The following is a 25414-nucleotide window of genomic DNA, read 5'->3' on the forward strand; positions in this document are numbered from 1 at the left end:
AGTTTCTTTGACACTTGAAAAGCTCACTGTTCTGCTCCGGGGCCCCTGCCCTCACCTCCCCTAGGCTTTTCCCTACAGTTCAGCGTTCTGTAGGTTCATGCTGGGGAGCAGGCTACCAACCTGAGAACACCCCTTAATTGTAGAAAGAAGGAAGCATTTATGCTGGAGGCTGTATCATGGCAGTCATGCTGCTGCCACGTCTCCTGTCCGTGTGACAATCTAAAATTACTTGAGACCAGTGGAGTGCCTGTAGCAGCAGTCAGCATCTCCTTACAGGCCTGTTAGGATGCAGCTTGCAAGGCCTCATCCCCATTGTGTCTGATTCTGTAGATGTAGGGTAGAACGTGAGAATTGACCTTTCTGACAACTTTCCACGTGACGCTGATGCTGCCACACCTGGGGAACCAGGGCCTGTGCCTTTCTTCAGGCCCAAATGTGATGTTCGAAATCCCTTGAGGAATCCTTCTGATGTGACAGCTGTTGCTGCCAGGCTAAGCTGGGTGAGAACAGTGCAGCCTGCTGCCCTGGGAGGGCACCAGTCTAGTTGTTCAAGCAATTTTACACTCACCCATTACCTGTCCTCGGCCTCAAAGCATGTTCGGTTCACAGTGCTTAGGCTCTTGAGTAGAGGGGCGTTCCCAGTGTTTCCTATGTCAGGTTGCTGTTCCGTTGTCTGTTTAGTTTCTCTGTCAGTGCAGTAGCATCCAATCTTCTAAAATTCCTTGACATCTCTAGCTCAGTAATGACACCAGTAGCCTTCCTTGCTGTTTTTGTTGTCATCATGTTGTTGTATAGTCTCGCTGTTGATTGATTTTTTTTTTTTTTTATGATATTTCAAGGGGAGCTAGATAGGACAGAGCAATAAATTCGTTCAGGTTTAGTCTGCTATATTGAATCAGATGTCCAGAACATTAGAGTAACAGTAAAAACAGAATGATACAATTGCAGTAACACAATTCATGGTAAAAGTAAAAAAGGAATTTTAGTGACTATAATCTTAGCTCAACATGTTGAGTTTATTTTTGGTAAATTATTAAAAGTGATTTTAGAGTTGAATTCTTTATTCATTTCTCAGATCGTCTTATTAGGCATAGAGCCTGTGCTTTAAGAGATACTGCTTATGCAATAATTAAAGAAGAACTTGATGAAGACTTTGAGCAGCTTTGTGAAGAAATTCAGGAGTCTAGGAAGAAGAGAGGTAGGAAAATGATGTGGCATCAGAAAAAAGATGCTTCTGATGTAGTGTATTGAGTCCTTTACATTAACCCTTCAGATAATTTTGAAATCTAGACATTTGACTTGATATCCCATGTCTATTTATAAGGTTGTAGCTCCTCCAAGTATGCCCCATCTTACTATCATGTGATGCCAAAGCAAAATTCCACCTCTGCCGGTGATAAAAGATCAGATCCAGAGCAGAATGAAAAACTCAAGACAACCAGTACTCCTGTGGCTTGCAGTACTCCTGGTAAGTGCCCTCGGGTAGCTTTTCCTTAATGAAACTAGCCTTTATTTTCTGCTGATGCCATTTACTTTCTCCTTAGTTTCCTCTATTTATATCGATGCAATAAATTACCTTGATTTTGTTAATGTTAAGGCAACTTTGCAGTCTTGAAATAAATCCAGGTTTATATGATACACCATTTGCAGTCCCAGTCACCATCACCTAACTGCGGATTGACTGATTTGAAATTGATTTTCATTTCTATAAATTCTAGTCTATTTCCTCTTCCTCCTTATTCTTAGGGTATAACTCCAGAGGGTACTAACCCAGAGCCCATGGTTTTTCCCAAGGCCTGCCTGCCTTGGCAGGCTCTTAATTCCAGTTTCGGTTCTTTAAGCCCTGTGAATGCCCCAACTCTCCTCAGCAACTTAGACTCTCAGTTACTCATTTGTTTTTCCAGATTCTGTATCATAATTCCTCAGTGCCTTGTTAGATCTCAGATGCTTTTAAATACAATTTTTAAAATTCTGTGTGTGTGTGTGTGTGTGTGTGTTGCTGGGGTTGGAACATTACGTATTGCATGCTTGTCCATCCTGGGATAAGTGGTTTGAGATTGGTGGAGTAAGCCCTTTTATAAAATGGGAGTTGGCAGCTGAGAAAGGGAGAATTAGAAGGGCAAAGGAGCAAGAGGCCTGTACTACCAGATACTCTTGGTCAAATCAGCCTTGAGCAAGTATGTATATATGGAAATTGAGCACATGGAAATGGTCTCCTTTAAAATAGTCCATCCCTAGCTGTATACCCAGCAGGACTGCATACATTATGTTCGCTGAAAGACATGTATGAGAATGTGCTTAGAACCAGTATTTATAATAGCCCCAAACTGGGACCAACCCAAATGTTCATCAACGATAGAATGGGGAAATATGGATTTATTATACGACAGTGAGAATGACTCAAATGCGAGCACATGCAACAGTGTGGGTGAATCTCCCAAACAGAATATTACAGTGTAGTTACTCTGTATCTGGTCCAGGCGGAATGTTTCAACTTCATTTTCTTCATCTGTGAAACAATATTGATAATGGCAGCAAACCCAACCAGGTGAAAGTGAAATTTCAGGGGGTCGGTACTCGCATAAAGAGCTTAGAAGACTCCCCACTACGTGGTCCTACACAAGTGTAGGCCAGTTTTAGTCTTGCCGTTCCTCTAGTTCCTTCCTCATACTCCCGCCACAGCAATTGTAATAGAGTCGTCAGAGAGTTGGTATCCTCGCCCTCCTTAAAGTTATTCTGGATAAAATCCACACTCCTTAGAATGACACGGTATTGCCACATGGTATCGCCTGCCTTCTCACAGTACTTGCTACCCTTCTTGCTGTGTTCCAACCATTAAAAAAACTACGGCAGTGTCTCAAATTCTCTACCTTCTTAGATCGCAGGAGGTATTTCCCACCCCCCCCCCACTTGCTTACACCTTAGGAACTTGTCCAATTGTCCAATGTTCTTTTATCCTTTTTCTTCAAATTCTTTGAAGCTCAGCTGAAGAGAAAAATCCGCAAAAAGTCAAAGTGGTACTTAGGCACCATAACAAAACGAAGGAGGATTTCACAGGTGAAAGATGAGAGCCAGAATGTCACAGACGACAAAATTGAGAGTGATACAGAGGAAAATCAAGATACAAGTGTAGACCACAATGAGACTGGAAACACAGGAGAGTCCTCTGTAGAAGAAAATGAGAAAAACCAAAATGCCTCTGAAAGCAAAATAGAATTGGGGAATAATAATTCAAGTATCTGTGGTATTGAGAACGAACTTGAAGAATCTGGGAAGACCACAGCATGCACAGAAGTGAGGAATAAAATTGTTTGCAATGGAGAGGCTTCTGGTTCTCAGATAATAGATATTTCTGATGAAAATGAAGCAAAAGGTAAGTCTTTCTCAATTAAGCAACTTACTATTTTTAATTTTATTTTATCTTTTTTTTTTTTTTTTAAGATTTTATTTATTTATTTGTCAGAGAGAGAGTGAGTGAGCAGAGGCAGACAGTGGTAGAGGGAGAAGCAGGCTCCCTGCAGAGCAAGGAGCCCGACGCGGGACTTGATCCCAGGACCCTGGGATCATGACCTGAGCTGAAGGCAGCCGCTTAACTGACTGAGCCACCCAGGAGTCCCCTATTTTTAATTTTAAAAGATGTTTTGGGGCACCTGGGTGGCATAGTCTGCTGGGTGTCTGACTCTTGGTTTCAGCCTGAGGTGGCAATCTCAGGTTCGTGAGGTGGCTCCGCACTCAGCTCATTCTGCTTGGGATTCTCTCTGCCTCTGCCCCTCCCGCTCATATTCTCCCTCTCTCTCTCTCAAATAAATACATAAATTTAAAAAAAAAAAAAAATTCACTCAAAGTTTTTAAATGACTAATTACCATCTCAGTTTATTATTTTTCCTTGTCTTTGTCTTTTAGAATGCAGGTGTTAATTAGGAAAAATAGCAATTTCCTTACTTGATAACTATAGAGCTTGTAAATCACTGTCGTTAAAAGCACAAGGTGGCATCAAATAGACCTGGATTTGAGCCCTAGTCCTCTACTTAGTAACTTGTGACCTTGGACAAGGTTTTGACCAATCACTATCGGTTTTCTCTTCTGTAAAATTTGGGTAGATAGTGGTCAGGTAATGAAATATTTTGAAACTTGAATAAAATAATCCATCTAAAGCATGTAGCAAAGTGCTTGGCTATACAGTTTTCAAAAACTGGCAGGATAGCCTCTTCTTTTTAAGCAAAATCAGCAGTTTTCTGTAGTTCTGGCTGAGTGATATAGAACAAATGTTACTCACCCCTATCATTGCTCTATTTCTATTGTAGGTTAAGTCCAAGATTATTTATACTTATTCTAATGATCCTTCCACCAAAGGTTTTCATTTAGAATTGTCTTCTCTCTGGATCTTCTTGGATCCTTAGCAGTAGATTTGTTTGGATTTTGGAAAAGTCAAACAAGTAAAAAGCAAAAAGAAGAGTAACAGTTAAAAATTTATTTTGGTCAGATGGGGTGCCTGGGTGGCTCAGTGGGTTGAAGCCTCTGCCTTCGGCTCGGGTCGTGGTCTCAGGGTCCTGGGATCGAGCCCTGCGTCGGGCTCTCTGCTCAGCGGGGAGCCTGCTTTCTGCCTGCCTCTCTGCCTACTTGTGATCTCTCTCTCTCTGTCAAATAAATAAATAAAATATTTTTTTAAAAAAAAGAAAAAAATTTATTTTGGTCAGAAACAAGTATTGATGATGAGACTGGTGTTTTTTCAGTGGCTTAATAATTATGGGCAGTTCTTTTTCAAGAACTTCCTTGAAATGAGTTCTAGTGTGTTTGAGTAATCATAGCAGAATAGACATGGAGTATAGCCTTTTCAATGTGGATATTTTATTTTATTTTACTTTTTTATTTTTTTTTTAAGATTTTATTTATTTATTTGACAGAGATCACAAGTAGGCAGAGAGGCAGGCAGAGAGAGAGGAGGAAGCAGGCTCCCTGCTGAACAGAGAGCCCGATGTGGGGCTCCATCCCAGGACCCTGGGATCATGACCTGAGCCGAAGGCAGAGGCTTTAACCCACTGAGCCACCCAGGCGCCCCTCAATGTGGATATTTTAAATCTTAATCCTCTAGCTGTTGGTATGTTTTGTTTGGGTTCGGAATTGTTTTATTTTTCTTCTATCATTTTTTTTTAAAGGACACTAAAGGGGGACAGGTACTTGTTTACATATCAGCAGATTTGGGGTTCTTGTTCTGGCTCTTATAATAATTAGGTACGTTGATATTTTAAAAAATTCCTTCACCTCTCTTGGCTTCATTTTCCTTACTATCAGTGAGTAAATTATTCTAGCTCAGAGATAGACAAACTTTTTCTGTAAAGGGACAGATGGTAAATATTTAGTGATAACAGTCTCTGTCCCAGCTACTCAACCCTGTTAGAAAAGCCACATTGACACACATGTACAATGGGCATGGTTGTGTTCTAATTAGACTTTTTACCCGTAGGGCAGATTGGGCCTATCCATGGCAGTTTGCAACTCCCAGATTACTGAGGTCCCTTCCAGCTTTTACATTCTAGGACTGTTGTGCCAAACTAATTTAGTGCAAAGGAGCCTGCTGAGGATCCTTTGAAATACTCCATTTGAAAAGTAATTCTTTTTTTTTTTTTTCTGAGAGTAGAAGTGGTAGCATCTTCATCTTACAGCAGAGCCAATAAACCAGAGTTGGTGATTATGTTTTAGTAAATATGTCCTGCCTAATGTGTATTTTAAACATAATGTCTGTGAACCATGTAATAGTTACTAAACTTTTCATTCTAGAAATGTGTGTTCTGCGAATGACTCGAGCCAGACGTTCCCAAGTAGAACAGCAGCAGCTCATCAGTGTTGAAAAGGCTTTGGCAATCCTTTCCCAGCCTACACCCTCACTTGTTGTGGACCATGAACGACTAAAAGTATGTAAATTGAAATTGTAATGCTTTCATTGTGCAGATTAATAACAGAACCCACCAAAAATGAATTTGGGATAGAATGTTTTATCAATCTGACATGCAGTAAATAATGATCTTTAATAAAAGGATGAACTTGGTATAGAATCATTTTCATAAAAGCAGTGTTTGGAGATGTCTAATATCTTGATATTCTGGTTTTTAACATACTTATCTGCATTACTGATCCTGTACACTTTTTTAAATTAATTTCTTTAGAGACAGAGGGTGAGCATGGTGGGTGGGGAGAGGGAGAGAATCTCAGGCAGACTCCCCACTGAGCATGGAGCCCGTCGCAGGGCTCATTCTCACAGTCTGTGAGATCCTGACCTGAGCCAAAACAGGAGTCAGATGCCCAACCAACTGAGCCACCCAAGTGCCCATATGCATTGTTTTTTGACCATCACCAGTGATGATTTAGCTGGTTTTTACTCAATCATAATGGCTTTTGTTTTGTTTTGTTTTGTTTTTGTTAACTGAGAGGTAATGGCATATCCTTGTAGGCCCAGACTTAAGGAATCACAGAAATCTAGTGAGTCCATTTCAGTCCTTAAACACTGAGCAGATGGAGTTTTATAAAGTTCTTATAAAGATGGTTCTTTATAAGAAAAAGAACCAGGATGCCTGCGTGGCACAGTCTGCTAAGTGTCCACTCTGAGTTTTGGCTTAGGACATGATCTTCGTGTCCTGAGATAGAGCCCCATGTCAAACCCCACCTTGGGCTCCGCATTCAGCAGTGAGTCTACTTAGGTCTCTCTCCCTCCCCTTGTGCCCCTCACTCACTCATTCATTCTCTCCTGCTCTCTCTTTCTCTAAAATAGATAAATAAGTCCTTAAAAAAAAAAAAGGAGTGGGGCGCCTGGGTGGCTCAGTGGGTTAAGCCGCTGCCTTCGGCTCAGGTCATGATCCCAGGTCCTGGGTTCGAGCCCCACATCGGGCTTTCTGCTCAGCAGGGAGCCTGCTTCCTCCTCTCTCTCTGCCTGCCTCTCTGCCTACTTGTGATTTCTCTCTGTCAAATAAATAAATAAAATCTTTGAAAAAAAAGAAAAAAAAAAAGGAGTAATAAGGTGGCTCATCATTTATGTACTATCTCCTTTGTTTCACATTATAATGTAATTGCATTGCCATAAAATACCCTGCAAAAATGTTGCTTTTTTTCTTATTAATCTAGTTTGAGCTTATATTTTAATTTGTCTCTAGAGATTTATGGCTAAAATTGAGATTGGCTACCTCCTCGGCTATAGTCTTTAGGTGGGAGTTACCTAGGGCAGAGATCAGGACCACAGGATGATGGTTGAGTTAGCTACTGCTAAGTGTCAGAGGTCACCATGTCTCATCAAATAAAATGGTCTGCCCTCTCTCTGGTTTATATGCTAAAAGTTGCCCAAATCTTCAAAATTAAAATATCTCGTGGAATTTATCTCTCACATGTGTAAACACTCATGTTTTCTTTTAGAATCTTTTGAAGACTGTTGTGAAAAAAAGTCAAGAATACAATATTTTTCAGTTGGAAAATTTATACGCAGTTATCAGCCAGTGTATTTACCAGCATCGCATGGACTATGACAAAACGACACTTACCCAGGTAAGGTGATCTATATAAGAAATTAAAAAATTATTGGAATTTTTAAAGACCATTTTTTAATATATGGACTATGGATTATTTCTAGATACAACTAAGTTCTGTACTTTTTAAAATCTAGCACTTCACTATGTTATGTTTCTTCAATAAACATTGGAACTATCGTATCAGTAGACTATGAAAAAAATCTGTTTTGTGTGTGTGTTAATGAAGATACACACCTCTTTTTCAGGATAGACTTAAGACAGACCTATGTCTCTTCACTTAATCTTGCTTATCTTGCTTTGTATTGGGCATTAATACTAATTTTTAAAAACAGATATTGGATAATAACAGTATAATATAATATATCTGTAACAATGTAGTATAACATATCTATAATATGTTTACTATGATACTATAGTATAATGTGTTAGTAGGTACCTACTAATGTATCTACTAGTATATACATAGTAATTATTATACCTACTAAGTATACTGTGGAACCTACATGGTACAATAGGTATGTAATATTAACACCTATAAATACAAAATATTAGTATCTAGAAATACACTAGTGCCTTGATTATAACTATTTGAACTTAAGATGAATGCATCTCAGACTTATTTCAAAGGGATTTAAATAATCAAGTCCCATTGGTGATACTAGTTTATGTGATAGTCATAAATACTGACCTAAGTTTCTATTTTAACTCTCAGATATATACATGGGTTAATATTCTTGAGGTTAATGTAAAAAAAAAAAAAAATAGCAATAATGTTTCTTTAACTTTTTTCATACTGAAAGTTACTGTTTTTCCTTTTTGCCCTTTATCCAGAAAATGGAGCAGGAGGTAGAAAACTTCAGTTGTTCCAGATCATGATGTCCTGGTATTGAATATTCTTTATATTCAGTTGCTATTTAAGTCACCGTTGTCATGTCCGTATAACTGATGGAAGATGAAATCCTGCATCTTTAAGGAAAAGATTAAAATAGTAAATAAAAATATTTAAACTTTCCTGGTATTTATGTACATGTGTAAGATATATTACAGCTATAGCTGATAAATATTGGAAGTTTGATTAAACAAGGCACTGTAGTAATAGTAATTCTGTAGCGTATTGGTAGTTGAAATGTATGGCCAGCTCTTAATAAAAGTTATTTTGCTAACTGATATTTTATGGCACTTAAGAGTAATTAGTGACATTGACAATTTTTTGTTTTAAGCACTTTTAAGGTTTTTCCTTCCTAAAAATATTGTCTTGTATCAGACTAAAAACTGACTGAAGTATCGTGTCTTTGTGTCTTTGCCAACCTTTTGTCCTTTTTTTCAGTGTCCATCTCCCATTTGCTTTTACTTTCTCTCCCCATTTACTTAAAAGCCAGGGTTCAAGTCATCTGTGGGAAGGCCCCTGAACAACTTGTGTACTTGAATGTCAAAATTTAGATAAAAATTTTTATGATTCTAATTTGGGTTAATAAAGATTTTAAATATTTTTTGGTTTATTTTTGTGATTATACATGCAGCAAATGTATTAATAACTATTTTGTTAAATATCCTTTTAATAGCACAAAGGTTTTATATTTGAAAATTATATCTTTCTAAATTTGTGTTTAGGTTATATTCTATAGATAGCTTTTATATATAATTATATAAATATAAATATTTTAAATTTTGTATTAATGATACCAAAAATACATTTCTTTCTTAAAGCAATAAAGTCATTCACTGCCATGCATATTCTGTTGTTTTGTTTTTTTCACAGAGATATTCTAATATTAGTTTGTAAAATAGTTGGAAACTTCCTTCAAAGGGAATAGGAGATAATGATCTCATATGAGAGATTCTGGATTCTAACACTGTTTCAGAGTTGAGCTGCCTTTTGTTGTTTATCTGGATATTGTATTTAAAGCCTTATAGAACCTAGTAATTTAGATACCTTAATTAATAGATATCCTCTTACATAATGCATAAAGCAATGGAGTACTATAAAACCTTAAAGTGTGTATTTCTGTACTTACGTATACACACATACTCATTTTTATTGAAGATTATAACTCCAGATAGATCTTTGGTAACTAGGCTTTTATTTTGTATGTACAGCTTCTGTAATAAATTTTAAAAGTGAGAATTGCTTCTCAAACTTTTTTTTTTTTTTTTAAGATTTTTTAATTTATTTGACAGAGAGATCACAAGTAGGCAGAGAGGCAGGCAGATAGATAGGGAGGGATGCAGGCTCCCCACCGAGGAGAAAGCCCAATTCGGGCCTCGATCCCAGGACCCTGAGATCACGACCTGAGCCGAAGGCAGTGGCTTAACCCACTGAGCCACTCAGGTTCCCTCAAACTTGTTTCTATTTCTTCATTATTTTAAAATATCCCAAAGATAACCCAGTGCAAAACAAATACAAAATCTGTTTTGTTACTGTGCATAGTTTAAAATGCTGTTGACACTGGAATGTTCATATGTGTATGTTCATTAGCTACAAAGACGAGTGTGCTCCTGTACTTTTCATGATGTACTATCTACAGACATGGAAGTAGTATGTATACATTTCCTATGTAGACTTTAAAAATCATGCTGAAATTGCAGGCTGAGAATGTTTAACATTTTTTGCATAAAAGTGCAATCAGTCTATGGTACTTAAGAAAAAGAAATAAAAGGCATCCAAATTGGAAAGAATGAAGTAGAGCTATTCATGAATGGCATGATTTTATGTGTACAAAATCCTAAAGAATTCACAAAATATCTGTTAGAACTAATAAATTCAATAACGTGGCAGGATATAAGATCAGCATAAAAATCCATTGTATTTCTGTACAATAGCAATAAACAATCCAAAAAGAAAATTAAGAAAGTAATTCCTTTTACAATAGCATCTAAGATGATAAAACATCTTAGAGTAAATTTAACCAAGGAAGTCTAAGACTTGTACACCATGGTACAATGGTACCAAGTGTTGCTGAATGAAATTAAGACCTCAAGAAATGAAAAGACATCCTGCATTCATGTATTAGAAGACTTAATGTTGTCCCAATGGTATTATCCACCAAAGCAATCTGCAGATTCAATGTAATACCTATCAAAATCGCAGTGGCTTTTTTTTGCAGATTTGGAAGTCAGTAGCATAATGGAATTGCAAGGGACCCTGAATAGCCAAAACAATCCTGAAAAAGAAGAGAAAGTTAGTAGACTCATACTTCCCAATTCTAAAAGTTACACAAGTTACATCAATAAAACAGTGTTGTATTGGCATAGAGGATAGATACAAGATCAATAGAATTGAGAGTCCAGAAATAGATCCATTAATCTATGGTCAATTGATTTTTTAAAATAATGTCCAAGACCATTCGATGGGAGAAGAATAGCGTCTTCAACAAACGGTGTGCTGGATAAGCTGGCTAGCCACACACAAAAGAATGCCGTTGGACCTCTGCCTCACACCATATACAAAAATGAACACAAACGGATCAAAGACCTAAATTTACGACCTAAAACTATAAAATCTTTAGAAGAAAACAAGGACAAATCTTTCTGACTTTGAATTTGGCAATGATTTCTTAAATGTGGCAAAAAAAAAAAAAAAAAAAACCGCTAGCAACAAAAGGAAAAGTAGATAAGACTTCATCAAAATGAAAAGCCCTCTTTTCTCTTTTATAAATACTGTCAAAGGACTATTAAAGCTCAACAACCAAAAGGTAACTCAGTAATAGGGTTGTTTTTGATGACTTAACAATTTTGAGGTATTTGGAAGACACCTCTCTGTTGAAATTAGTCTGTTTTTCTCATTCGAGTGGGATTTTGAGTTTGGGGGAGGAAGATGACAGAACTGAAGTGGTTCTATCAGGTTGCATACTGCCAATGTGATTTATGGCTGTTGACTGCCCTTGATCACCTGGCAGAACTAGTTTTTCTCCAGTTTCACCACTGTAAAATCGCTTTTCCTTCCCTCTCAGTAGCACACTCTGGAAGATCACTGTGCACAGCCTACTCATAAGCATGGGGAAGCTCTTCTGCTCCCCCTTCTGCCTTTTTTAAAATCTGATTTTATCAGGGATCCTGATAGGTATACACTGTGGGATGAATTGAGGGTATATCAGATTTACTTGTCTTCTCCCCACTACCCTCTCAACCACACATACACAGTACTTCTTTGCAACTGAGTCCCACTTCTTGCCAAAGGATATTGTGGGGCTAAAAACTCACTCTGTATTAGGACATGGAGGCAAAGATAGTTGCCTCCTAATATCCATTCTCTCATTCCTTAGAGCAATACCCTCAGCAACCTGTCCTGCTGGAAAATTAGATTTTCTTCCATTGCAGCAAAATGTGGCTATGAAACCACAGGAGATACAAAGGGAAGTGTGCACAATTTCTAGGAAACCTGCTGAGAAGGAAGGGGGTGAGAACACTTTCCATCTTTCTGTGCTTTCTTTTACCTGCTGCCTAGTGTGTGTGTGTGTGTGTGTGTGTGTGTGTGTGTGTGTGTGTGTGTGTGTGTAATGGCTGGAACTCCAGAAGCTGTCTTGGACTATGAGGTGACCGTAAAGATGGAACCCATGCCCTACTTCATAAAAGTATACGAAGAAAGAACCTGGCTTATAATAACTTCAGGGGATTGTGATTCAAGTGCTTAACTATATCTGGACTTCTTAATTGAAAGATACTTTCTTGTTTAAACTGCTGTTAGGTGGGTCTCTATTATTGATAATGGAATGCAGTTCTTAGCCAGCAAAGGCATATAGGATACATAAAGAATCAGGGACATTAATATTTTCGATGCTTAAGGTCTTGAAAGGTCTTATTCAGGACTTGCTGTTCATAGGAAGTGAAAGCTAAAAAAATAGAGCCAGTGAGTCCTTGAGTACACAGGTGGCATGATCAAATGAACTTGAAAGATTTTCTTAGATGATGTAGAAAAGTGACAGGCTAGAGGCAAGAGAGACTAAAAGAAGCTCTCAGAGGCAAAAGAAGACTTAGGCCTTATTTGGTAATACGGCACACATTAAAGATAATTCCATAGTTGTAAAGATGAACGCCCAGGGGATTTTTTTGAGGATATTGACAGTAATAAGAGTTGTCAGTTTTAGGGATGAGTTGAATACAGTAGGAAATAACTTGGTTTTCAGGTAATATAGGGATGCCAGGAGGCAGAAAGGAATACAGCCTTTGTAGTCCCTGCTTGTCACATAACTTTTGTGAAAAGCAGCCACCCAAAAGACATCTTCACCCTAATCCCTGGAATCTGTACATGTTTCCTTCTCTGAAACTAAAAAGAGGGGGTCTTTAGATGTAATTAAGGATCTTGAGATGTGGAGATTGTCCTGGATTATTTGTGTTGAACCTTAAATGCAATCATGTATCTTTATGGAAGGGAGAACAGAGGGAGAATTTAGAAAATCTTAGAAGATGTGACCATCAAGTCAAAGACTGGCATCATGCGGCCAAGAAAATGCTGACAGCCCACCCACCACCAGGAGCTGGAAGAAGCAAGGAGCAGATTCTCCACTCGTTCCTTCAGAGGAATGCAGCCCTGCCAACACTTTGATTTGAGCCTGGTGATCCTGATTTTGGATTTCTGGCCTTCAGAATTGGAGGGGTGATGTAATTGTCTATAAGGAATGATGGTGAGAACCTATTTCCTTGAGATGAGTTTTCCTCAGGAAATAAGTTTGTCATATGAGAGTAAGATGGCGAAGGAAAGAAGGGTTCTGAATCAATTTTATCAATCTCGCCTTGGAGGAGTGCTCTAAGTTTCAAAGCAAAAAGAATAGTTTCTGCTTCCTTTTGGGTTTTGATCAGGCGTTAGGGCACGTTTGGAACAGGGCATACATAGCAGGTTGCAAAAATGCTTTACTCTTAAATGAGGGGACCAATGATTGCCATTTCACTGAATCACATATGGATTTCTTTGTCATCTCATCACCATCCCATGCCACAGAGCACATCTTTCCTGAAACAGTTTTTGTTTTTGTTTTTCCTGCCTGCTATGTAACACTACACTCATATGGTTTTCCCTCCAGATTCCAGGACTGCTTTTTTATTTATTTTGCCTTTTGCCTTTTTGATGGCCCTTCTCTATCCTTGACCTTCATATTGTTCTCCAGAGCTTGGTCCTCAGCTCCCTTCTCACTCTACACTCCTTCCCGGCTCTTAAGGCTTTAAATACTACCTGTATTTCAACAACTCCCAAGTGTGTGTCTCCAGTCCATAATCACTTTCCTGAACTATAGACTAACAACATACCTTGATCTTTCCCTGAAATCCACTGTTCCTTCAGAATTCCCATTATCAACAAAATGCCACTACCATCCTTCCAAATGCTAAAGCCAGACACCTAAAGCTTCCTTCTTCAGTTTCCAGTCCATCACCAAGTCCTGATTTTCTGCCTCCCACATACCTCTCAGTTCTGGTTCTTCCACTAGCTCTCTCACCTCATAGTCGCGTGACGATGCTACTGCAGGAGCTTCTTGGTTGGCCCTGCTTCTCTTCTTGCCCCTACCAGCCATTCTCCATTCAGTAGTCCAAATGTTCTTTTAAGGATCTTAGATCTGGGATATCATTTGCTCCTACTCATTAGGGCTTTCCATCGCAGTTCCTTATGGCCCCTGCCTACCTCTCAGCTTCATCTCCCCACTCTTTTGGTCTACAATACTCCAGCCACCCTTAGCCTTTTTTCAGTTATTTTTTCCCACCTCTGGGCTTTTTCATATGCTATTCCGTTTGTCTAGAATGCCCTTCCCTCCACCACTGCATGTCTAACTCCTACTCCTATCCTCCATTTCTCAGCATAAAAGTCATCATCTTAGAGAAGTTTTCCTGATGCCCCTTCAATGTAAATGAGATTTCCTATTTTAATCTTCCATTTTTAATCCCCAATATTCGTACATGACATTTTTCACAATTTGTAACTATATATTTTACAGTGTTTACTTAACATTTGTCTCACCGTGAGATTATAGGCTTTTTAAGTCAAGAACTATTTGTTTTGTTTTATGATTTTTTATGTGTGTGTGTGTATATATATATATATATATATATATATATATATATATATAAAAGATAGTATTTATTTATTTAACAGAGAGAGAGCAGCAGCAGCAGAGAGGGAAAGGGAGAAGCAGACACCCTACTGAGAATGGAACCCGATGCAGGACTCGATCCCAGGATCCTGTGATCATGACCCAAGTCAAAGGCAGACACTTAATTGACTGAGCCACCAGGCGCCCCTATTTTGTTTCATGATCATAGATCCAGCACTTACATAATGTGCACAGCTGACACTAAATAAATATCAGTTGAGTTGACCAAATGCCTGGGTGATGGAAAAGGAAATCTGGAGATAAGGAGCAGAATAGGAAGTTCTGAAGTTGACAGAAAATGGAGGCCCGTGGGGGTTACAGTGAAGGGAACCCCATACCTCAGAAAAAGTAGGGTCTAGCTAACAGCATCTAAGTTTTTAAAAGATACAAAATCTTCTTGATTATATTTTTAGAAGCTGCTTCTCTTAGATTTATACAGCTCCAGGACTGTAAAAGAACAGATTTGGGGGCACCTAGGTGGCTCAGTTGGTTGAGCATCCCAACTCCTGGTTTTGGCTCAGGTCATGATCTCAAGGTCATGGGATCAAGCCCGCATTGGGCTCTGCACTGGGTGAGGAGCGTGCTTGAGGATTCTCTCTCATTCTCTCTCTGCACCCCCCACCTCAGTCGCTTGCCCATGTTCTCTTTCTCTCTCTCTTAAATGAATAAATAAATCTTAAAAAGTGAAAAGAGATTTTCACTTCAATGTGCTAACAGTTCATTGTCCACAGAGCGGGCATTCTCATGAAACTGAAACCCATCTAAGGACTGTATCTCAGCTTTGCAACCGGTGTCCAGGTCATCAGCACAATGACTGGAGCGACTGGAAGGCTGTGGGGTTTTTCATTTTTTGTTTTTCACTAGCTCTGGAGTATTTACATATATAAAAAATATTTACATATTTAATAAAAGTTATATTCATGCATGAAAAGATATCATTTATATGTAATTAAATTGTTTCATGTGTATTTTTAAATTATGTTTATATATAAATGTTGATGAGAGAGCAGGATCAAAGTTTTGAATTAAGAACAGATGGATTTTACTGGCTGAGATTGTTTTGGTTGCAAGCAACAGAAATTCTCTCTGGCTAACTTTAGCAAAAAGGCATATTTTTAAAATGTTTTAAGTTACCTCACGGATGGTCAGAACAACCAAAAGTCAGTAGAGAGAATCATGGCTGCTCCAAGCTTTTGCAGGAGTTCTTAAAATAGTCGTTATTAATTAATGTAACACAACAAAGACACCATGCTTACTGATTCCATTTGATTTTTTTAAGGACTTATTTTTTAGAAAGGGAGAGAACACGAACAGGGGGAGGGGTGGAAGCAGAGAGAGAAGCAGACTCCCGGCTGAGTGCAGAGCCAGGAAAAGGGGGGAGGGGCTCAGTCCCATAAGCCCGAGATCCTGACCTGAGCCAAAATCAGGAGTCTGATGCTCCACTGACTGAGCCACCCAGGCGCCCCAATTCCATTTCAGATTTCAAAGTGCCCCCCATCAAAGAATTAAATTGGTTTTGATATTCCCCCTAGCTATGGCCAGAGGCCAGGGCCACATGATTCCGACATTGTTAAAATCACCGTTATAAGGAAGGGCAAAACCAGAAGGCACCCCCAAGAGTTGTCTGTCATACAGGTTAACAAAGTCACAATTTGCTGACATAATTTCTAATCTGTGTTTGGGTCCATCCTTTGATACATATGGTGAAATTTCATGTTGTATGTAGTATATACCCAGTATCTGATTTAATCCTTACAAAGACCCTAGGAGGTAAAAATCTGTATTATTTTTATTTTACAAATGAAATGGCTAGATGAGGTAATCTACTCAATTTCACACACACTTGGCAAAAGCAGGACCCTACTAGGTGTGTGTGATTGAAACCTATTTAAGCACCTCCCCTAACCAGACGCTGTGGTGCCCTATTCATACAGTCTTGGCTCTCAACATTCTGGTGTGTGCCATTGGTAACCTCCTGCCAACACCTGTGACCCCACCTGAAGGTGTCTTCATGGGCCATGCTGGATGTAGGCTGGGGGTGACAGAAAGTACAACATCCCTGGGAATAGCTACCAGAGAGGCTGATGAATAATAACACCCTAGCTCCCTTGCACTTTGTCGCTAGTCTCCACTGGGCTTGGGCCCTAGATCTTGAAACCACAGTCTCTACTAGTGGCTTCCTTCCCTGTCTTGCTTCTCTCCCCCGTCCGTACTTCTTGGCACCACATCCCAAATAAGCACTTGCTCTTGCATCCTTTATTCAGGGTCTACCTTAGGGAGAACTAAATCTATGACACTCCCTTTATAAAGTAGAAAAGTAGAAAAATATGAAATTCCCTAATTTTTTTCTGTTTTTTTTTTGTTTGTTTCTCAGCTAGTATCGAACCTCACAAACCAGCATTAATTTCCTCAGTATTGTGACAGCTTAACAATTTTCAAATGCATTCCCATTTCACAGATTGTCTTAATTATTTTGTAGCAATGTTAAATTATGTCTCTATTCTGTTTTCAAGAGGAAAAATCTGGAAGCTTCATGTTTGGGCTATGTAATTTTAGTATGCAAAGGTTGGAAATGAAATCACTACATTTGAGCAGTCAACCCTGCCAACATCCGAGCTCTGGCTGAGAGTCAGAGAACAGCACTTAACATGCAGTGAGAGGGCTCTTGGAATGCCACTACCTTCAGACCGCATGCCAAATCAAAGTGATTTAAACATCCAAAATATATGGGACTAAAACAGTTACTGGATCAAAGAGTGCCAAACATGGGCACCCTGGACATGCAGACATTGTGAGCTACAAATACTGGTTTAAAAGACCATTGTGAAACTTCAACTTGCTTAAAGATTGACTTGGGGGGAAAAAGGAGGGGCCTGTTGCTGTAGATAATGTATTCATGAAATAATTTGGAAACTGATTACGTGTGATGAATCTTAATTGCAGCTATTTACCGTGGTGAACATTGAGGAAAATCAGGGTCTTAAAAAAAGACACAAGCTTTTGCCTTAATTATTTAGGAAGAAAAATAAGTTACCCCAATCTTATGTTCTGTGATTATTTTTTTCATTCAATTTACATGTTTTATATTTAGGACCACAGCATATGTCTCTCTTCTGTGTCTTCCGCAAATTTTTCCTAAGTCTCCTTCCGCACCCCACTAGGGAGAAAATGTAATTTACCATCATCACTCAAATGAATTGCCTGGTTTCTTCTGAACCTTCACCTCACAGCTGTTGCATGAAATAATAATCACTAAAATACAAGCTAAATGAAAATGTCTATCCAAAATGACAGTTTTCTAATTTCTTACATGAAATAACCCTGCAGGAGAAAAAACAAAGATAACGTATTTTCTTTCATCTAAAAATAGCTAATCTGGAAATACACCAGAATGCTAATAGTGGTTAGGGGAACTGTAGATGGGTTCTTACCTCTGTTTTTGTTTTTTAAGTTTCTGAAAGTGATTATATTCCTTTGGTAATGAAAATATAAAAATTTTAAAGTTGCTTTTAAGCTATAATTCTTAATTATGAAATGTGAGCTATCTAAAGGCAGGCAAAAATAAAAAACCCTTGTGTATCTAAACTGAAAAATTATGTATTTCTTATATTTTTATATTGTCCCTCAACTGTCTTTGGGCAAGTATATCTCAAAAAAGTTATTAAGAGCCTACATATCTCTGCATGATCAGAAAAGAGGCATGTAACATGCATAACATAAGCATAGCATTATATCACCTTGTCGGCTATAAACGACATACCTCTCATCCAGCATGAAACAGGAAGGAAAGAAATGGAGGTAGGTAATAAAATATCTGACAAAACAGCTGAGAAATTAATGAGAAGCCCAAGCTAATTGGTCTATATTTTAAATTTATGACATTCATAATTAAAATGAGATAATGGTATAAAGCACATTACTCATGACAAGACACAAAACCAGTATGTTATTATTAGGATATTTTCATTGTAGTCATGAAGGCAGAGACTATGTCTGTCTTGCCCAATTAACATTTGCTGAATTTATGTATATGTGCACATACATATGATTATTGAGGACCTACTGTGTGCATTAGAAGAGAGAAAAATGAGATATGATCTCTGCCCCCTAAGAAATGTATAATAAGGTAAAATTACATGTTAACACGCCTAAAGTGCCTCAGACCTCAGTTAAGAATTTAGGCCTTCACAGAAGAATGGATCGTAGGCTGCGCTGTGGAATGGAGAAGGAAGGCTTGTGGGGTCAAACATGGGTTTCAATCTTCTTGAACATGTTCTCCAAAAAAAAGATGCCTTTTGTTAAGGTAACATCACAGAGACATTTGCTGTTCACCAAAATGTCCGCATGCTCCCCCGAATTTCCTGTGATCAGGGCTAATCAAAGAGCTCTACGCAGAAGGGCCATGTGTCACTTGTAAACCGAAATATTTGATAGCTCGTAGAAATCTCCTACCTGGGGCGCCTGGGTGGCTCAGTGGGTTAAAGCCTCTGCCTTCGGCTCAGGTCATGATCCCAGGGTCCTGGGTTTGAGCCCCACATCGGGATCTCTGCTCAGTGGGGAGCCTGCTTCCTCCTCTCTCTCTGCCTGCCTCTCTGCCTACTTGTGATCTCTGTCAAATAAATAAAATCTTTTTTAAAAAAAGTAAAGGAAAAGAAATCTCATACCCACCCTCTCCCACCTCCCGCCTGAGCAACCTAGAAGACAAGTATTCCAAAAGGTATAGCCAGAAAGAGGGAGCAGCCTAGAACCCCAAGTAACCGTTTGGTAGGAACTGATCCAGAGAGGTACTGAGAGCTATAAGGAAACTTGATGAATGAGAAATAAATCACGATATGTTAAACCAAGATTTGCATGCATTTGTTATAGCAGCATAGCTTTGTCTGTTCTGACAAATAGAATATATTCCTTTGATGGTGGTTGAGTCTTGCCATGGAAAAATCAGTGTGAAAGTAAGACAGATCTGTTTGTTTTTGTTTTTTTTTTTAATTATTTATTTGAGAGAGAGAGAGAGAGAGAGAGTGAGTGCACAAGTGGGGGGAGGGGCAGAGGGAGAGGGAGAAGCAGACTCCCTGCTGAGCAGGGACCACCCCCCCTCCATGTGGGGCTTGATTCCAGGACCCTGAGATCATGACTTGGGCTGAAGGCAGATGCTGACTGAGCCATCCAGGCGACCCCAGATCTGTGTGTGTGTTTTTTTAAATGGCCCAAAATTGTGTTTTTTTGTGCTGATGGTCTCTGCAATGGAAAAGGCCTAACCAACCTCCTGCTCTAGCCAGGCTTCTACGACCCAGCATTTAAACCTTCTGCTTCTACAGCTCATGGGACTTGAGTAAGGCAACCTTCTCGAACCTCAGTTTTCTTGTGTGGGAAAATGGAGGACATAGTACTAATATTTACAGGATTGTTTTGAAAATTAAACTACATAGCAAAGCACCTTAGCTCAGGGCCTGGCAGGTTGAGGTGCCTTTATAAGAGTTGTTTTCCTCCCCTATGTTTTATCTGAAGCCACTGGTTCTCAACACTCACTTTACTTTAGAATCATTTGGTAAGCTTCAAAAAAAAAAAAAAAAATCAGTGCTTATATCCCAACCTAAACCAAATAACCAGAATCTTTAGAGGTAGGAATGGTTGAAGGGGGCTGTTTTTTAAAAGCAACAGATGATTCTACTGTCTACCCCGGGTTGAGAACCATTTTCTTAGGCAATGTATAAGCAAAATGCTGTTTGATAACAGAATTTTTTCAAAAGTGCCTTCAAAAAGTACATTGTATGGCCGCTTTTTCACAGAGTTGGAGCTTTAAAGAAGGCTTATTTATAAAGGACAGATGAAAAGAGTCAGTCAGTAGTTACTGGATGCTCTCAGGGACTGAAGGGCATTCCGATAAGTAGAACCATAGATACGCGCAGTGATGTTGCAATGGAAAGAACAGGCTGAAATGGGCTGAATTACTGTGTCTTCCTCAGAACTCATGTGTTGGAAGTTCTAACCTAGTCAGAATGTGACTGTATTTGGAGATAGGGTCTGTGCAGAGGGAATTAGATAAAATGGGGGCATTACGGTGGACCCCTCGTCCTATATGATTATTGTCCTTATAAAAGAGGAATGTGAACACAGAAAAGTACAGAGGGAAGATGATGTGAAGACTGGGGAAGAGGACAGCCATCCGCAAGTCAAAGAGAGAAACTTGGAACAGATCTCTCTCACAACCCTCAGAAGGAAGTAATCCTGCCTTGACCTCCGGATCTGTAGCCTCCGCAACTGTGAGAAAAATATATTTCTGTTGTGTAAGCCACGACAGTGTCCTTTGTGGTCTCTGGTACTCGTGATGGCAGCCCTAGCAAACGAATACACATAGGCTTACAGCGAAAGCTTGTGATGGGTTTTTGGTGAGTGGGTGGGAGAAACAGCCACCCACGTCCACTTCATTTAGAGATTTCAGAAAGGAGATGGATTTTTATAGAGTCCTTGAACTTGTGTACTTCGACTGTTTGATAGGAAGGTAATTTAAAATATTAGAGAAGGCTGCCTGGGTCCAGAAAATGTGAATCATTGTGTCTGCTGGTTCAGAGCCATCTCCTGAAGGAACTGCTTTTGCTAACAGTCTCTGTTGCCCACATAAAGCTGCCCCTTCCCCCCAAGACTGCCCACCCCTCCCGCCATGGCGGATTAGACTGAACTGACCTTTTAAGAAGAGATGTGCTGGACCAAGCAGATTCTCTCTGTAGATTTTGGAATTGGGACACTGAGAACCAGGCCATTTAGCTCTAATGAACAAAGCTGAACAGTCATATTAGACTCCAGGGCTCAGGACACTTGGCTGGGGCATGTTCTAGAGGAGTCTTAAAAGAGAGTCAAGGGAGGAGAGGATGGCGTGAACACGGAGGAACAAACAGTAGCTTTGGCTTCTTTTATTGAACTATCTTGAATGGGTTTCTGTACCACAGCCTGATGAGTACTAAGTGGAACAGCATGAAATCAACAGAGAAAATCAGGACCAAGGTCTTGCCCTAAGAGGTCACCAAAAAAATCCACCTACTCTCTCTCTCTCTGCCATGCAGATTCACAAGACTTTCAGGCTAGGAAGGCCCTAGAGGGCAGTGTCAGCATTATCTTGGCCAATATTTTCTGAAAAATTAAGGTAACAATTTTAATATCTCCATTTTGAAGATGAGTAGAAATAGAAGTTAAGAAACTTGCCTTGAGTCATGTAGTTCATTGTGGAAAATCGATTACAAAAAGCAGCGACAATCGTTTACCCCTCCTGTAGCCTCCTCCTTTGAAGTGTGACTTTGCAGCTGCTCCCATCAACAGGCGGCATCTGGGGCACCTGGGTGTCTCAGTGGGGTAAGCCTCTGCCTTCAGCTCAGGTCATGATCTCGGGTTCTGGAATCAAGTCCCGCATCGGGCTCTCTGCTCAGTGGGGAGCCTGTTTCCCCCACTCTCTCTGCCTGCCTCTCTGCCTACTTGTGATCGCTCTCTGTCAAATAAACTAGTAAAAATTAAAAAATAATAATAAAAGAGGTGGCATCTGGGCAAGTCCTGTGACTTGCTATGACTAGTAGATGTGGCAGGAATGACCGTGTATCCATTCTGAGGCTACCCATAAGAAGTCTTAAACACCGCTTCTCAATTGCTTCGAACGCTGTGCACACAAAGGAGTCCAGGCTACATTCTACTGGAAGATGAGAAACAGGTGGCCCATGACTGACGCCATCCTACATGAGCCAGCACCTAGATGAACCACTGACCATCAGCCAACTGCCAGCTACATGAACGAATCTATCCTGGACCAGGCAGCCTCTGGATGACCCATCTGCTGACCACAGCGCATGAGTGAGTCCAGCCAAGATCAACCAAACCTGGCCCAGATCAGCAGAACCACCCAGCTGACCTACAGACTTATGAGCTAAATTAACTGCTTGAGCTTTCAAGCCACTAAGGTTTTATAGGTTTGGGATGAAGCGACAGCTGCTGATGCAAAAGATTTGGGACTTGAACGGAACACTGTCTGACTTCAACACCCGGGAATGCTCTCAAATCCTATGCACACTGTAGCCAGGCTAAGGCAATACCTTCTCCCCCTTCTTTTTTTTTAAATTTTATTTATTCGACAGAGAGAGATCACAAGGAGGCAGAGAGGCAGACAGAGAGAGAGAGAGAGAGAGGGAAGCAGGCTCCCTGCTGAGCAGAGAGCGGGATGCGGGGCTCCATCCCAGGACCCTGGGATCATGATCTGAGCGGAAGGCAGAGGCTTAACCCACTGCACCACCCAGGCACCCCCTTTCCCCCCCCCTTCTAACAAGGATTGCATGTAGCATCTTCATTAGATTGTAGGATTGGTCACGGTGGGTTCAAAACCCCTTACCTTGTAGGTAACTGGGCAACTGACCAGCAGCTTAACCTCTCCAAGCCTTGGCATTCTCATTATGTTACCTTCAAGCAATAGCAACTACTTTGCAGAGACACCAGGAAGGTAAAATGAGAGAGTATATCTAAAAGGCCCAGGGTTTAGTGTGCCGCACGTGTTTTCCTGGAAGATGGACGTCTGCAATGGGTCTAAAAGTTCTTGAGGACTGAAGTAGGATTCCGCTTTCAGTGTTGATGTCCAACCACCTGACAGGTGTAGGAATGGATGTCTCCGAGATAAAGACCTTTGATGACTTGTAACCTTTAGTTCTACAAGAATGCAATAACTTTTCCTCAATTATAAGCATTTTTCTAGATCACGATTTCTCAAAGTGAAGCCTACAGGTCACTTACCTGAGTGTCACCAGCTGCCTGGCAGATTCATGGCCTCATCCCAGACCTACTGAATTAGACTCTTCCAGGAGTAGAGTCTGAGAATCTACATCTTAAACAAAGTTCCCAGTAATATTCACGCACATTAACGTTTAAGAGCCACTGCCCTAGACTTCTCTGCTAAGACGTTGAAATACAGTGAAATGTTTCATCTTCTCATTTTTAGTTGCTTTTTAGTTGGGTGTTCCTCTAGGATTACTTATGTCCTAAGATTTTAGGTCAAAGAAGATAATACTGGCACCATTTTTTTCCCCAGAGGTAGTGCTGACATAACCACTAACTTTTTGGTGAAAATAGAATACATAGCAAGGATTGAACCAACCCAGATGATGTCATGATTAAAAAAAAAAAAAAAAGTGTATCAACATGTTACTCCTTGAATAAATACTGGGAAATCAGTTTTTCCTGTTTTTCTTGTTTTGCATCTGTATCCCATAGTCCTGTATGTATAATCTTACGTTAGATGTAGAAACAGGGGAGGAGGGGGCTGGGGAGAGCATTACTAAGAATATTACCTTGTTTTTACTGTTGTTATTATTAACAACATTCCTATTTTCACAAAGCAAGCATTCAGAGGAATAGGAAATGACTTGACCCTAAACTGACTTTGAAAGTTTGTTCAGTCTGAACCAGCTTCAGCCAGAACGTTTTTGTTTACCTTTGGAACTAGCCATTGGAGAGAAATGTGGGCGTATTTCACTCCGGCTAAATTCTTGAGTTCACCTACCTTTAATTAAAAGTGTAAAGTGTCTTCGTTTGACGGCTTCTTGGCTGATCTGTTTTCACAGTATCATGTTTTTTAGACTTTGTCACCAAAAGTAGAAAAAGGAAAAATAACAACAGAAGGAACTACTACAAAAAAGGCCTGTTGGAAGCCTATTCCTCTTCAGAGGACACCAGAGCTTAGAACTTTTGATTCAAAGCTCTTCATTTCCTACAAATATTTTTTTTTCACTGTTCCAAATACGGAAGAAACTCTGAATAGCAAAAGTGCTGTGCTTTTTAAAAACCTGCTGGACAACTTTTCATCTCTAGCAGCACTGAAGTTTTGCCATACCAGACTGTGTATGACAAACTGCAAAACATATGCATAAAAAATCTAGACTCTTCTAATTGTGCCAATCCATGGCGCAAAACTTACTTCTGGAGCCACACAGCTGTTGAAATCAGTCATATTTACAATTTTTACAAATGAGTTTATTTTAATAAAAACAAGTTACTCTGTGAGCATGATCTCTAAACAGATTTATGTGGGCTAGCACAATCTGCTATGCTAAACATATATTCATATTGCTTGGGTCTGCAAGCAGTTTTTTTTTTTTTTTAAGGGTGATAATAGTCTTGCTTTGTACAAGGATACCAAATAATTGGCAGCAACTCAGCCAAGGACACTGTTCTAAGCACTGTGCTATTGAAGTTGTTTTCCTGGACAGAATTGCCCTGTGGGCATGGCCCTAAACTGGGAGGACTCTGGGCTGCCGGCACTGGGCAGTGAACCAGGCAGACAGCTTATAGTGAGAAGGAGGTGACTCTATTAACTGGTGCTAAAGAAGATGAAGAGGAGGAGGAAAAGAAGGAAAAAACGAACGGAAGGAGAGGGAAAAGGCAGAGAGAGAGAGAGTGAGATTTACATTCATCAGAATATACCCTTAAAAGGGATTTCTTTTTGGATTCCATCATGATCTCTTCTTCCCTCTCACCTTGACTGATGTTTTTATGCTCATGTTTTTCACTTGGTTACTCGACTGTAGCCTCCTTGAAGACAGAAATATTGCCTGAATCAGCTTTGCATTTCCCAAAGTGCCTGGCGAACGGTGGTGCTCAAAACCTGGCTGTTAAATGCATGAACAAAAGAATCCATTTCTGTATGTGAAGCATTTCCTCAGAAAAAGTCCTAAGCAGTGTCTCAGTGGGCACAGTACTGCCCCCTAGGGGGCGTCCTGAAATTTGGTAGGGGCAGTTTTTGTTCTGTAGTTCTCATATTGGGGCCAGAGTAGTTACATAGTGAAAAACGTATTTTATTAT

General features: G+C 39.7%; 1 protein-coding gene across 1 annotated transcript in view; it reads left to right on the forward strand.

Annotated features, from left to right (window-relative positions):
• ATAD2 (ATPase family AAA domain containing 2) overlaps positions 1-8868 on the forward strand; it is a 67632-nt gene extending 58764 nt beyond the window's left edge. Inside the window, exons 23-28 of the mRNA XM_047726499.1 lie at positions 1076-1198; positions 1325-1468; positions 2981-3373; positions 5779-5912; positions 7402-7530; positions 8346-8868. Coding sequence (XP_047582455.1) covers positions 1076-1198; positions 1325-1468; positions 2981-3373; positions 5779-5912; positions 7402-7530; positions 8346-8390 — 968 coding nt within the window. The 3' untranslated portion in view covers positions 8391-8868. The remainder of the gene's footprint in view (positions 1-1075; positions 1199-1324; positions 1469-2980; positions 3374-5778; positions 5913-7401; positions 7531-8345) is intronic.
• The last annotated feature ends 16546 nt before the right edge of the window (positions 8869-25414 follow it).

Source organism: Lutra lutra, chromosome 4 (genome assembly GCF_902655055.1).
Source record: "Lutra lutra chromosome 4, mLutLut1.2, whole genome shotgun sequence".
In the NCBI taxonomy this organism is placed as follows: domain Eukaryota; kingdom Metazoa; phylum Chordata; class Mammalia; order Carnivora; family Mustelidae; genus Lutra; species Lutra lutra.